Below are 14,770 nucleotides of genomic sequence, written 5' to 3'. Positions count from 1 at the left end.
TTTTCTTGGTTTAAGGCTAGAATCGAACAAGTTTTGCTATTGTGACTTCTGAGTCTTTTGAATTCTGCCAATTCTGATCACTTCCTAACAGGCAACATATTTTGACCCTCAGTATTAAACCAGATGGAAAAATAATAATATCCTAGGAATCACAACAGCAATACACAGAAACAACTCATACTGGCAGAAAGCTTTCAGCATGGAGATTTGCGTCTAAAGCTTTTTTTCCAGAGCGAATGAATCACAGCCACAACTAAAACCAAAACCACAACCAACAGCTTAATAATAATAAATCAGAGTTTATTTACTTTAATACAGAAAATAAATGTGTGTATTCAGGCATGGGTATAATTTGGGGGAAGTACATCTGTAACATCTAACCAATATTAAATTTTTCAGAAAGAAAAAATGATTATTCCATTGGTTGGAGTATGCGGTTGGGACATCTGCCTCACAGCCAAAGGTTATGAGTTTGAAACTCAGCTCTGACCTAGCTTTGTTGAGTTTGCATGTTTTCTCTGCGCTTGTGCGTTTTTTCCACACTTACTCGTGTTTCTCCCACCGTAACCTGCATATTAGTTTCATTAAAAACTCACCCATAACTTGCTCATAGCTGTGAATGCCATTGTGAAGGTTCAAAGTCATGGGCTTACGTATGACTCTGAGCAGGTTTTACGGCTGTACTATTGTGAAAACATTAAACAGTGGGGTGTGACTGGAATTGCACTTATTTTTGGCCAAATTTGCAGAATCTTAATCGATTTTCCAAAGGCAATTTTTACAGTTCTGCAAACTATTTTTCATGCAGCCAATCATTCTAGCAGCTCTAAAAAAATCAACATCTTCATTGCCAAACGGGCTGTCACAACTGTGGTACTAAGACACAGAATAAAATAAAAGATATTCCACTGACTTAAACGTAGAGGCAGTTTGTTTTAATGTCTCCAGTTTGACATAAATAACAGTGGTGACAGATGTGGGCACACCTACCTGGTTTGGTGACCGAAACTCTTGGTTATTGTCATTCATGTACATGTTGTCACCATCAAACTGTGGGAAGAAGCAGAGAGGAGGCGTTAAGATGCTATCCAAATAAACATTAATCAATAAATACGCCATGGAGGAGTTGTGCAGTAGAGAAGCCCTTTACGGGTGGCCTGAAGTGAGAGACTAATGACTTTGTCACTTTGGTTAAACCTTATAGTATGTGTGGCATGGGACTGTCGGTAATTACTGTTCATCAGCGGTGCCAGTAATGAGGCTACATGAGCTCAGTGGTGAAAGATAGGCTGTTCCCTGTGGGCTCTGTGGTGTGTGAGAAGGAGTGAGAATGAATCAGCGCACAGCGGCGACACGCCGCGTCTTCGGGAGCGAGCTAACAAGGCATTGAAAGATCACTTGCTGCAGGTGCCAAAACAATCTCTGACGGGGGTTAGGACTCAAACAGTGACCCCTGACCCCCCCCCTCCAAGATTGTAGGGAAACAATCCTAGGCCGCCACTCAAGTGCTACATGCAACACGCTAGCTCTGGTGTCAAGTATGCTGGAAGGATTAATCCCAGAGGAATTCCCTGCAAAGATCAGCTGTTACAAAGAGGGGCAAAAAAAACCCAACTCACATTCTGTTTTTAGCTCAGGAGAAAATGAGATTCCTCCCCACAAACAGCTCAGTAAGTGAACAGGTGCAGTGTCAAGGTGACGGAGAAACTGCTACCCTGTTAAGAGGAGACGTATTGTGAAACGCCCTTGGCTTCCAAAGGCATCACACTTTTTCATAGTACGCACGCAGCAAATGGAACAAACCTTGACTAGGTTGGATAATAACAATCACCCGCACGCAAACACACAAAAGACAAACGCACGCTCACAAAAACTCAATGTGTCAAATGAAGCCCCCTCTCTGTTTGCTGACTGAGGTCACTCTTTGTAATATCACTGCACAGAAGCCAGACAGCAAGAGACAACATGATCAAACCCGACAGCGTTCCACACCAGATTCCTCAGATGTGAAGCTACTGGGAGCCCTTTTTTTATTCGGGTGGCCGTCTGTGCACACAAAAAGAGAAGCCTTGAAGACAAAATACACCATGCTGTGTTCTGGAGGACATGAAATGAGATATGACATACCTGGTTAAAACAGTGGCCAACAAGAGGGCAAACCTTTATTAAGCTTTAAACATTTGTCACACCAAAATCAATAAACTAGGATTTAGAAGAAATAAAGGTCTTTCTTTTTTTTTTTAACTCTTTCTTCCGAATCCAATTTAAAACGGATCGTTTTTAAACTTGGTCTGACAGCAGATGGCTGTGTCTGAACATTTTGAATTGAACTTAAATGCTGAATGTGTCATTTGTATTTGGAACTAAACATCAATAGGACCACTATTACAAAAATACCTATACATTATAAAACATCCAGATTGATGAGAAGTAAACACAAAGTTGCAAACATATGTAGATGAAATCATAATTTCAACACATTAACTTGACTAACAGACCATATTATTTCTAATTATCATGTGGATACGAGGAAGGTAGCTAAATGAGCATATGAGAGGTAAGAAATACTAGAAATGAGCGGATGTTATCGGACATTGCTTGGTTAATGATGCATAGCGTAGCGCCAGTATGGTTACAAGACTGAACGAAGCATTATGCAGTGGTGGCGTCAATTTGGATTTACAAGACTGAAAGAAGCATTCTGCACTGGCGGCGTCGGTTCGGAAGAATCGCGAGGCTCCGGTTCGTATCTTGAACAGATCAAAGTATAGGCGTTCGTAAGTAGGAGTACCACTGTAAATCAAATCACCATTTCTCATTGTAATTTATGGAAATTCCATTACAGCGTTGCACAATGTGTATAATTGTCTTTTATTGTGTTCCGTTTATTAAAAGTAAACTAGTTGGAAAAATTCAACTGGGAGTGGCCATAAAGCAAGAATTGAAGCAAACTTTGCAGTCACGTTGAGCGGAAAGGGACACTTGTACATAGCAAGGAATAATCACACCCATGCTGTTATATCATTTTAATAACTTTCAACAAATGATCAGGGTCATATTCAACTTATCACTTACTAACTTGCAATATGGAATGCTAAAGTGATCAAGCCCGTGTAACACACCTGCAACATGTCTTAATAAATGTTCAACTTACCAATACTATAATTTTGACAGAGCAAATGAATATATTACTTCACTGCTGTTGTATCTGATTTTATTTGAGACAGGGCTTTCAATTATACTCATAGGGAAAGATAAAACCCTGAGCAGTGAAAACTACATATTTCAAATGGGATGCTGACTAATTTACTTGATGCTGGGGAGAAAGAGGACATTTGCTTAATGAAGCACAGCGTGTGGAGTTGGGGTAGCCAGTTTAATTTGAAAACCTTTTTCATATTAACCTTGCGAGGCAGATGGACTCATGAGAGAATACAGCTTTAAGTGCATCTTGTCAAAGCTTGCCATGATATTGAATATACACACATATATATATATATATACACATTCATATATATTATATTCAATATGGAAGAAGCAAAACTAACTCACTGGAGTCTGTGCAGGAGATCCTTACTTTGATAAGGAACAGCAAGCAGATCTCCTTGTGCAGATGATATAAAGTTGACCACTGCCAACAAGGCACCTGAAGACCGCCTTCCACCCCATAATGCACGCGTGTGGCAAACTCCCATCCCACCCCACAGACACATCAGTTGTGCCAGTCACAGGCTTTTGAAACATATTAAATATGCTAATAAAAACAATAGTGCATTCAATGAATTGATTTCTATAATCATTCAGAGGGTTCAGTGCAAGCTGATGTCATATTTATGAATGAAATACAGTGACATCCACCACACAGACTCTGTCTTTGCCTAGGCCCAAGATCAAATCTACCAAAATTGTCTCACATCACCTGTGCCACAACTTAGACCTGGATTCACTTGGTCTTGATTTTGTCTGATTTCTGTACCAAATTATCAGTTGCACCGGGGGCATTTAAATGAAAACCTTCTGGGTCCGCTGGATATTCCAAACATAGTAAACTATAATTGCAATGGCACAAAAATGAAAATGCAGCCGTTATTACGCCGAACCCACATAGGCACAACCAAAATAGAACCCTAACCCTCAAGCATCCATCTATATTTCTATCCGCCCATCCGTCTGTTCATACACCCATCCAGTCCACCTGCCTGTCCATCCATCCATCCATCCATCCATCCATCCATCCATCCATCCATCCATCCATCCATCCATCCATCCATCCATCCATCCATCCATCCATCCATCCATCCATCCATCCATCCATCCATCCATCCATCCATCCATCCATCCATCCATCCATCCATCCTCTATACTCCTTTTCTATACTGCTTTTCTATACTGCTTTTCTATACTGCTTATTCTGCTCAGGAGGCTAGAGCCTATACCAGCTGACTACGGCGAATGGTTGACTACACTCTGGACTGGTCACCAGTCAGTCACAGGGTACATGAGACAAAATAATTTATTTATAACATCCACATCATTATTGAGTGGGAACTGACCACATGCTGCCTACACCAAAATGTACCATCAGTGACCTGCCACAAACAATAATATTAAATGTAAGGGGTAAAAACACGAATCAAAATGATGAAATACTACCTAGAAAGGTCAGCCATTTTGTGCTTCAACATGGCTGCTCATACATTGCAATATAAAGCACCCCCACCCTTTTAGCTCTCTTATGCACTGCCTCACTTAAAATGCCAATTTATCTTGGACTCAATGCTATCAGCTCTGCCATTACTCCACATTTACAGCAGAAATCATCTTCTCATTCACTGCTTTTCCATTCCCTCCCCCCTTTCTTCCTCTCATGTTCTGATCATTTGCAACCTCGCGTTGCAGTCGTAGCCTGCCTCTACTTCTCTCCCCTCTCTTTCTTCAGAGGGCCTTGGCATCGTTCGCTCCCCGGCAGTCTAATTGGGCATTCTGCCTGAGACAAGGGCCTCATTAAGCAGTAATTACACACATGTTGTTTTCGGCAAACATCTCTATTTGGATTGCTTTGCATGGTAATTGTTCAGCAGGGACCGCTGTTTGCGATGTTTCCCTGCATGACACGTGGTGCAAGCGAGAGAGGAATAAAAAGGATTTGCGAGTGTAATGATAAGATGAGGAATAAAGATAAATTAGGAACTAAAAAAAAATGCATACATAAAAGTATAATAGTGAAGACCAGAGTAGATGGCCTAAAAGGAGACCCTAAATTGAGACGGACAATAAATAACAGGCATTCAGAGTTAGAGGAAAAGTGGGTGGAGTGATTGAGAGTGAGGAAGTAGATAGGAAAGAAAGTAGTGCAGCTAGTAAGGCCTACAATTACGTCTTGCAATTTTCGACAACGATGAGCGTCTCAAAGATAATGAAGCCACAAGATTGAGGAATGCTAACCAGCATATCTAGGGAAAAAGTGGAATAGTTACACTGCGCTAAGAATGCGACACACTGTCGGGGTCATTTCATCAAGTCACAGGTGAGACGGAGGGCGGCTGAATGACCGATGTACAAGCTTGGCTTGGATTGATGGACAATCCATAAACTCCACATAAAACCTTGGAGGCAGCATCTGTTTTTGGAGAGAGAGAGAGAGAGAGAGAGAGAGAGAGAGAGAGAGAGAGAGAGAGAGAGAGAGAGAGAGAGGTGCTGCGTAGATGTGTGTGATGCATCTAATTTTCTATTTATCAAATTGCAAACTAATTCAACTTTTAACGCCATGTGTACCAAAAGTACCAAAAGATATGACGTAAACCCCAGATTAAATTATTCAACAAAGCACTGTAGTTAAAAATGCACTAACCAGCTGTCCCATTAAAGTTTTACCTTGTATTATTATTTTTTGAACACAGATTATTCAGCCTGTAATACAGCATTACATGAATTACAATGAAAATGTGCTTTCATGGAAATCATTTCTTGGTATTTTCTGTCAATTGTGTGAGAGTTGTATTTTGAAAAAGTGACGTTTTCAGTCAAGAAATATAAAGTTAAAGTCCCAATGGTCATCGTCACACACACATCTGGGTGTGGTGAAATTTGTCCTCTGCATTTAACCCATCCCCATGTGATTTTGATCCATCCCCTGGGCGAGAGGGGAGCAGTGAGCAGCAGCGGTGCCGCGCTCGGGAATCATTTGGTGATCTAACCCCCCAATTCCAACCCTTAATGCTGAGTGCCAAGCAGGGAGGCAATGGGTCCCATTTTTATAGTCTTTGGTATGACCCGGCCGGGGTTTAAACCCACAACCTTCCAGTCTCAGGGCGGACACTCTACTACTAGGCCACTGAGCTGGTATAAAAATATTGTTTCTAAAATGAAAAAGCTTCTATTAATTTTGGTCCATTAATTTTAATAGTCCACAAAAGATGAACAAAGGAAATTTATATTTCATCGAAAATTCTACTGGGCTGAGACAAAGTTAAGATGCATACTTTGTATACCTTTATTTGGAACTCACTTTGCCATGATTGTGTGCATTCATACATTTTACTGCAAAGTGAACAGCAGGACAACAAACACATAACTAGTATTATAGTTTTTGAATGGTTTACACTGCCCCTAATTTCATTATAATGTGACTGTTGTTTGACAGTTGTCCTTTTAACCCATTCTACATCAAAGTGGATCTTTACTGTGACAATAAAAGTGTAGAAAAACTGCAGTGTCTTACCACTCAACAAACTTTTAGAACTTTTCAATGTATATAAGGCAATCTCAAACAGAATGTGTAATACTTGTGACTTTAAAAGCCTTTTCCAGCACACCAAGTCTCTAAAAATAATTCTCTCACCGAGCGGAATTAATAAGCCCAGAACAGTACACAGCTATTCTGTGAAGAAAGGGGTATGGTGGTGGTGGTGGTGCTGGTGTGTGGAAGGGGTGGCTGTGGTCGGGGGGTTGGGGTGGGGGGCTCCTCATGCAATATGCATGCCTGTTTGAGCACCCTCCTTCCTCATCTTCACACTCTTCTCTTGATTTCTCTTTCTACATCTCTCACTCGCTCCCTCCTTCTGTGTTCAATTAAGCTGCAGGAGAGACCGAACAAACCTCAATCTGAGACAATGTGCCCCTGAATTTTGATGTTTCCCAACACACACACACACGCACGCACGCACGCACGCACGCACACACACACACACACAAGATATATAAGATCGGAGGATGCACAAAAAACTACAGTAACAATGCTGCCACCGCACCACGAGCACACAATGAAGACTCACACACATGCACGCATGCACACACACACGCACACACACACACACACGCACACACACACACACACACACACACACACACGCACACACACACACACACACACACACACACACCTACTGTCGCCTGGCGGTGGTGTCAGGGTCATTTTTGTGGTGGGCCACATTATGGTTACGGCTTCCCTCAGAGGGGACTGCACATCTAAATAAATGTTTAATTGTCTCATCTTATTATCACCTACACAATAAATTGATGGCTTACTAGTTTGAAATCAAATGTCATGGTAAATTGGTTATTTAATTTCCAGTTTTTGTAAAAAGCATAGCAAAAAATTGTTTGCAAAATTTCAACATTATTATGTATAACACAAGACAATTCAAAAGTTTGGTCCAGATATTAGAAAAGATCATAAAAGTTGACATACATATTTTGCTTTTGCTGGCCGCACGCATCTGACTTCGAGGCCTTGAGTTTGACAACTGTACTGTAAAGAGTACAGCTTGTGGCCATGGCGTCATTTGCTCTGTTGTGTTTCGATATGGGAAACAGGGCTTCTTCCTGGGTGTGAAAGCATGCAATATGCACCCAAAACACACCCACATTTGACTACCTGATTCGCATACAGGAAAGGCCTATGTCTGTAAATTTACTCCCTCCGACCAGTTTTAATGTCATATGCAAAAGGTCACACTGTGTTTAGGTGTACAGATCAGTTAAACCAGTGGTCCTCAACCTTTTTAGCACCACGGACCGGATTATTGTCAGCCAATATTTTCACGGACTGGTGTTTGATGATTTCACAATTTTTGCAAAGAAAATTTCTTAAAACAATTCTGGAAAATCCAAATTAAATGGATCAATCAAAAAATAGCATCAATAAATTAAAAAATCACCGACTGCACTTTGTTTATTGAAGTTTTCTTTGCAAAAAACATCCGTGTTTGACCTATCCCATTTCCGCAAAACAGACCAAACCACAATCTTAAACAATCTTTCCAGCCAATCATATGGCAGAACAACAACGGAAGTGTGTCACCACATAAACACTGCCACCCCAAAACACTCTTCAACACTTAGTTCCACGGAGGAATTCTGTATGCGAACACCACCGTATAATGTAATAATAAACGGGAATCCACTGTGTATTCCTATGCAACTTTACTTGCAGCATCCTCATAACATCACGTCAATATAACATAAGTAATGTTATGTTATGTACAAGTCACCGATTTGTAAAATCATGCCTTATTTATTCTTTCTTGTGCGGCCCGGTACCAAATGAGCCACAGACCGGTACCGGGGGACCCACTGAGTTAAACAACACCATTCCTAACTTTATCAGATGAGGGCCAAGATTAAGATGATTTGCCGACTTTGTATCATGTTGGAAACTATTAAGGGTCTCAATTGATCTATGTAATAACTACAACAACAACAAAACATACTCACTCCCTATTTAGAATGTCCCTAAAGCCTCTTCAAGTTAAATGACACTCACAAAACAGCACATCCTCATTCAGAGGCTGGGGGAAAAACATTTAGAACCCACAAAAAAAAAAAAAACATTATCGGTTTCAACCACTTCCGACACCGCCGATTTAAAAATAAAGAAGCTTGCAGCTCTCATTCATTTGTTCATCTGTTGCAGTGGAGCAGCCACAAAGACATCAAACTTTTAATTGCAGAGATAGCGACAGAAGTAAGGCAAGATTGAGGAGAATGCTTGTTTCTACTCCGAACCCAGGTTCGGTAAACGAATGAGCGCTCATCAGAATTGAAATCTCATTAACGATAGGACCTCAAACTATTTTAGTACAATTCAAGGCTTCAAGATGATATTTTTTATTTATATATATATTATTTATTTACCCCACCCCCACTGAAAAAGATATGTATGTAATAGTACATAACTTTTATTTGAAAAGCAGGGACTTAATGCAAAACCAAAGACTCAAGTCATTACTGCACCGCATGAATAATCGTAACAAAAATTCATGTTTTCCTACCCAGTGAGAATTGGACTGCTTATCAGAATGATGAGCATGCAACAAAATTTATTTTACCCTCAGGTTCAAAACAGTACAAACGTACACTGGCTCCTATAAAATAGCATCCCTATGATTGTCATAGTACCCAAAGATTACTAACCACAGCTCATATTGTAATAGTTGCGTGCAGTCCTTAAACAGAATTAGTCATCCCCGAACAGAGCAGACATGTTTTACCTCCCATTTTGTTAGCATTTCAGTCGTCCTTTGGCGAGAAGACTTTTTTTTATAGCACTTGAACATAGGCAATAACCAAAACTGAAATGAAGCCATGACATCTTAATGCCCCCCCCCCCCCACACACACACACACACACACACACACACATACACATACATATGGAGTCACACTGCAAATGCTTCCATTTGACATTTCAATTTCATTTTGACACAGAGCCACATTTATAAATATGTGCTGTTTAAAAGATGCGTTTCCAGTTCTGGTCTATTTTTACTTCATTCCAGAAACCTAGGAAGTTTGAAAGTTTTCAACTCCAATTTGGAGGTGCACTGGAACCCACCCGATATGGATTTCCAAATTTGAGTGACTTGACCAGAATAATAATGCCGAAAATGGCAGCGCACACAGACACTTAATGGTATCAATTTATACTGCTGATAAAAAAAAAAAAAAAAAACTGCAATTTATCACAACCTGGATATCCTGGGTATAATGCGACAGTATGTCGTCTCTCTGAATTTATTCAGTCAAATGTTGATTTCAAAAGATCAGGTTTGCATTTAGGATTGGCGTCAGTCAGATTATCCATTCCCAAACAAAGCATTTATTATCTTATCGCATTTGTCAGCCATGGTTTTAGTCCCTGTGTGACTGGAACAATTTACTAGGCTCGGACAGCCTTTTTTTTCCTTTTCCGTGTGCTTTGAAGCTGTGGACAAATGCTACCTTGTCTATTGAACTCTCTGCACAGTAAGCACATTGCAACCATGCTACCACTGTCCATCTGACCATGAGAAATAATGTGTGCTTCAAAGATATAAAAGAAAAATAACAAGACTGCACAAAGCTGCAGAGGATAATCAATAACTGCATGCTAACTAGCCGAAACACTTGAACAGCTTCCAGCACAGCAGCATCACATGCAATGAGCTGGGCCCAGCAGGTGCACAATAGTGCTATATTTAACTACATGGGCGCCAATAGGAAGTAAAGTAGTTATCCCACCGGTCTGCCTGGCAGTTACACATTCTGAGGTGAGAGTGTGTGTTTGTGTGTGTGCATACACTGCAGTATGTTGTTGAGGTTTCTCATGAGAGGATGCAAGAAACTAACTGAGGTAAACAGCACTGAGGAGGAGATAAAGGGCAGAGTGAATGTCACATTACCCCAAGCCCTTTGCCTCAGTGAACCACAGCATCAGATAACTAACTGCAGCAAGAGGGGGAAAAAAGTCTGGTTTCCTCCATCATATAATTGGTTATCACATTGCAATCTACTGCTTGCTGCCTGCGCACAGAATAGTAAAGAAGCAAGAAAGAGTTTGACAGTTGTGGTAGTGACGACGACGATGATTACAAACACAGGGAACACAGCTACTTTCATAAGTGTCTCAGTTTTACACTTTATAAAACAAGTAACTTTGCTCTATTTATCAACGATAACAGATGGTATCAAATACTGTTCGTGCATTTGAACAGAAATAATGCAAAATGTTCATAAATCACACTGAATGCATTTGTTTCTTCTCTGCACATTAATTCCACGTCACATTATGAATTATCAATTAAATAGTAATGTGGTTTTGAAATCACACACACTTGAACTTTGAACATAATATTCTGGTGTTCATTCTTCCCAACACAACAATTTAAGATTGAGGAAACTATGAACACTACTTGTAAACTACCATTCAAAAGTTTGGGGTCACTTACAAAATGTCCTTATTTTTAAAATAACATTGTTATTTTTCAATGAGGATAACGTTAAATTAATCAGGAATACACTCTATACATTGTGAATGTGGTAAATGACTATTCTAGTAGCAAACGTCTGTTTTTTAATGCAATATCTACATAAGTGTATCCCAGCAACCATCCCTCCAGTGTTCTAATGGTCCATTGTGTTTGCTAATTGTGTTACAAGGCTAATGGATGATTAGAAAGCTCTTGAAAACTTTTGAAAACACTTGTGCAAACATGGTAATTTTCATCGAAAACACTACATTGTCTGGGTGACCCCAAACTTTTGAACGGTTTGAACTGTTGAAAATGCAGATTGAGATAAGTTAAGCACAATACAATAAAACACTACTAAAATTACTCATTGAAAAGACGTAATGCCAATGGAAAAGGAAAGTGGACTGCGTACTTTACAGTAAGTAAAGTTACATTAGCAAAAGCTTGTTTGTATCCAATTGATAGTTATTTGATTTAGAGGTGTATCAATTGAGGGATTAATTCAAGACTACTGTATCTACTGGTTTCAAGGAGGTAATGCAATTCATTTTGCCCCAATTGTTGTCAAGACAAGTCAAGATCAATTAATGAACACATATAGTTGTGTTAAATACACAACTATAATTCCTAAATATTTTAATTTTAAAGATCCATCCAGCATTTTTTTTCTCTGTTAAAACTCCTTCCAATATGGCTATTAGGTTTATCAAGAAAATAAATCAGATTCTTGTTTTTGAAACATGAAAATATTGGTAATCTATTATAGAATGATTGCATGTGCAACGATAGTTGTATGTCAGAAAGGTTTTTGTCAGCTGTTTTCATTAAAACTTGACATCATCATAATAGGGTCTGTAAGTCAATGCTGCAAGGTCAAAGTTCTCCAAACAACTGGGCAGCACAAACAGGAGAGGTTTTTATGAAGTGGGTCTTAGCTAATGTATCTCACCACAGCAGTGGGCAGTCTTTTCCTAGCTGGATTGATGCCTGGATGGGGGGCAGAGTGGAGCCTGACCCCTCGCTCACCCACACTGTATCGGGCCTGTGGTTTGAGATAGAGAGACAGAGCGAGACAGACAGACAGAGACAGCAGGGAGAGGAAAGAGAGGAGACAGAGAAGACAAAAGTGGGGAAGGAAACGACATGGTGGGGCTTTAGTTTGCAAGGTACAAGCAGTGCATTTGTAAAGGAACATGTCAAGCCAAACAACCACAACACACACACGCACGCACGCATGCACGCACGCACGCACACACACAGGCTCACAAACCTCCCAAATCCTCCACATCCTTTGCAACCCTCAATCCCAATGCACACGTGCAAGGGAGGAGTAATGGCATGAGACAACACAGTGCTTCCACCTTGGGGGCTGGGTGGGAGAATGGAGGTTAATGAGCTGACATACCATCCACCCAAAATGCACGCCCCTCCACCCCATACCCACCATTCACTCGTTTCCCTGCGCTACTTCTCATACTGACAAGCAGACACACAAAGCCCGACAAGGCCGCAGCACTAAGCCAAAACGGTGGAGACTAAAGGTGTATGGTGGAGCATTGAGTGAACGCTGCATGATGCTTGCAGAAACAACTGCATTTGAACAACTGGAACATCAGCCAACGTCTTGTGCAATCGGATTGATCTGCAATTCTCAGGGAAGCAGGTGTGCACTTGCCCTTTGTGATTGTTAGGCTGCAAAAACTAAACAGAATAAGGCAAAACAACACTGTCAAATTAGGCTATTGTGTACATGGTTCTAGGACATTCCTTCAGCGAAATTCACAATGAAATCATTTAACAAATACAAGTTGTGATGATTACCATCTGTATCAGATCTGAATGTATTTCATCTTTGAGCTGTAAATAGCACTGTTGACAAATCCTTGCATGACCAGCAGCCGATGAGCCAAAAGCCAGCCCAAATGGTAACCACCAAGGATCTCTAACCAAGCCAAATGGCTGATTACAAGTAGACAAAAGGCAGTCTGCGAATAGCTTCAAGCAAGCCTAATGTTTACAATTCCACAAGCAATCCTTCAAAACTTGCTAAACCTGACCACCGTAAACTATTGTTTATCAAAACTAGCTTTCAATTAGCAAAGCCCAGCTACAAGCAGACATTACTGACCTAAAACAAGCCTCAGTGTTGACAAAAACTTGCTTTTATCTAACCAAAATTGCAACTACCGAGTACGATCGAAAAACTAGCTGTCCTAGATCACTGGAATTTAAATTGCACGACCAAAAAAGCAACAGCATTCAAAGCTGACCATTATAAATGGGTAGCACTCAGTGCTGGCGTAAGGCAGATGTACGACATTTCTTTGCCAGTGAGATATCCAACGACAATCTATGAATAACATAAAGCTTTGCTATTCATACACAATGGCATGTTGTTTGCCAGGTAAACACTCCCACACAAAAGAGCGTGCAGACAGGATACAGCCATCTACAAACTAGAGACTTACCCCACGAGTCTTGGCACTAAAATAACATCGTTAAAAAGAACATGATCAAAAGCAGACAGAGAATTGATGAAGTCACTATGGGTTGAAAACCACAAAGAGGAATTGTTAGTTATTAGAGCTCAGTGAGACAGTCTTTGGAGTGAGTCATTTGTGGGAAGACTTATGCATTTTTAATATCCTTAAACTGAAGAGCCAGAAGAACACAAACGACATGAAATAATAAGAGGCATTTCACCTTAGCACTATCCGAGCATCTCAATTATTTACCACTAATGAATAGCCTCGGGCAATATTCTTCCTAAGTACAATATACCATCCCAGAGAGGCTGAATTGGCTCGCTGAGATACTTAAATACTTTTACTCAATTATGCTCACTGTCCCTAATGCCAAGGAGACAAGCGTGTACATCCCCACCACCCCGCCTCCTTTCCAAAAGGACCATCTGCTCACAGTCAAGCAAAAGACTTCAAGGAAACACGCAGAACCACATTGGTGCTTCATTCAATAAGGAACACTATTTGACAAATATATTTAGCTAAAAACTTTTCTTTTATGTTAATTTCAGTATTTTTATCCTCCATGTGCTGTCAACATGACCCATATATAATTGACCGATTAATAACGTTTATATGACATCATGGAGCAGATTGTTGTTACTTTGTTTTGTGTTGAATGATGTAATGCACAAAAGGTGTTGGCTGGAAGTATAAACGTGTCGTATTTTATTTCTTACATATACGTTGTGTGAAAAATAGTCTGTTTCTACAAGTTTTTCCCTTCTTCTTCATCATGTTGTATACTGTTCATGTTTACTGCTGTATTGTGACAATGTTGACAGCGTTGGGAAAATATCCCAAAAATGCAATCGTTTGTGACTCCATCATTCCCAGCACTATCAGATGTGGCTTTCTAATGATCACTGCCAAGTGTAAAGAACTGCTTGATGACCTTCAGTACATAAACATCATCTCTGTGAATGTTAATAGATGCTGCCATCTGTTACTTTCATCCATAGGCAACAACTTGTGCTTGTGCGCATTAATTATGTTTCATTCAGAGCTGTTAGCCTTG

At 40.2% G+C, this 14,770-nt stretch overlaps 1 protein-coding gene across 3 annotated transcripts in view; it reads right to left on the bottom strand.

Annotated features, from left to right (window-relative positions):
• LOC148402723 (TOX high mobility group box family member 2-like) overlaps positions 1–14,770 on the bottom strand; it is a 79,546-nt gene that overhangs the window by 38,710 nt on the left and 26,066 nt on the right. For 2 of the 3 annotated variants that reach the window (XM_088356333.1, XM_088356341.1), the window contains exon 2: positions 991–1,050. In XM_088356333.1, coding sequence (XP_088212459.1) covers positions 991–1,050 — 60 coding nt within the window. Of the gene's footprint in view, positions 1–990; positions 1,051–12,179; positions 12,273–14,770 lie in introns of all 3 variants that reach the window. The other variant, XM_088356327.1, reaches the window with a different exon arrangement.

The sequence above is a fragment of the Syngnathus floridae genome, chromosome 2 (genome assembly GCF_059516105.1).
Source record: "Syngnathus floridae isolate MCC-2025c chromosome 2, RoL_Sflo_1.0, whole genome shotgun sequence".
NCBI classification, from domain to species: Eukaryota; Metazoa; Chordata; class Actinopteri; order Syngnathiformes; family Syngnathidae; genus Syngnathus; species Syngnathus floridae.
This window is presented reverse-complemented; position numbering and strand designations above follow the sequence as displayed.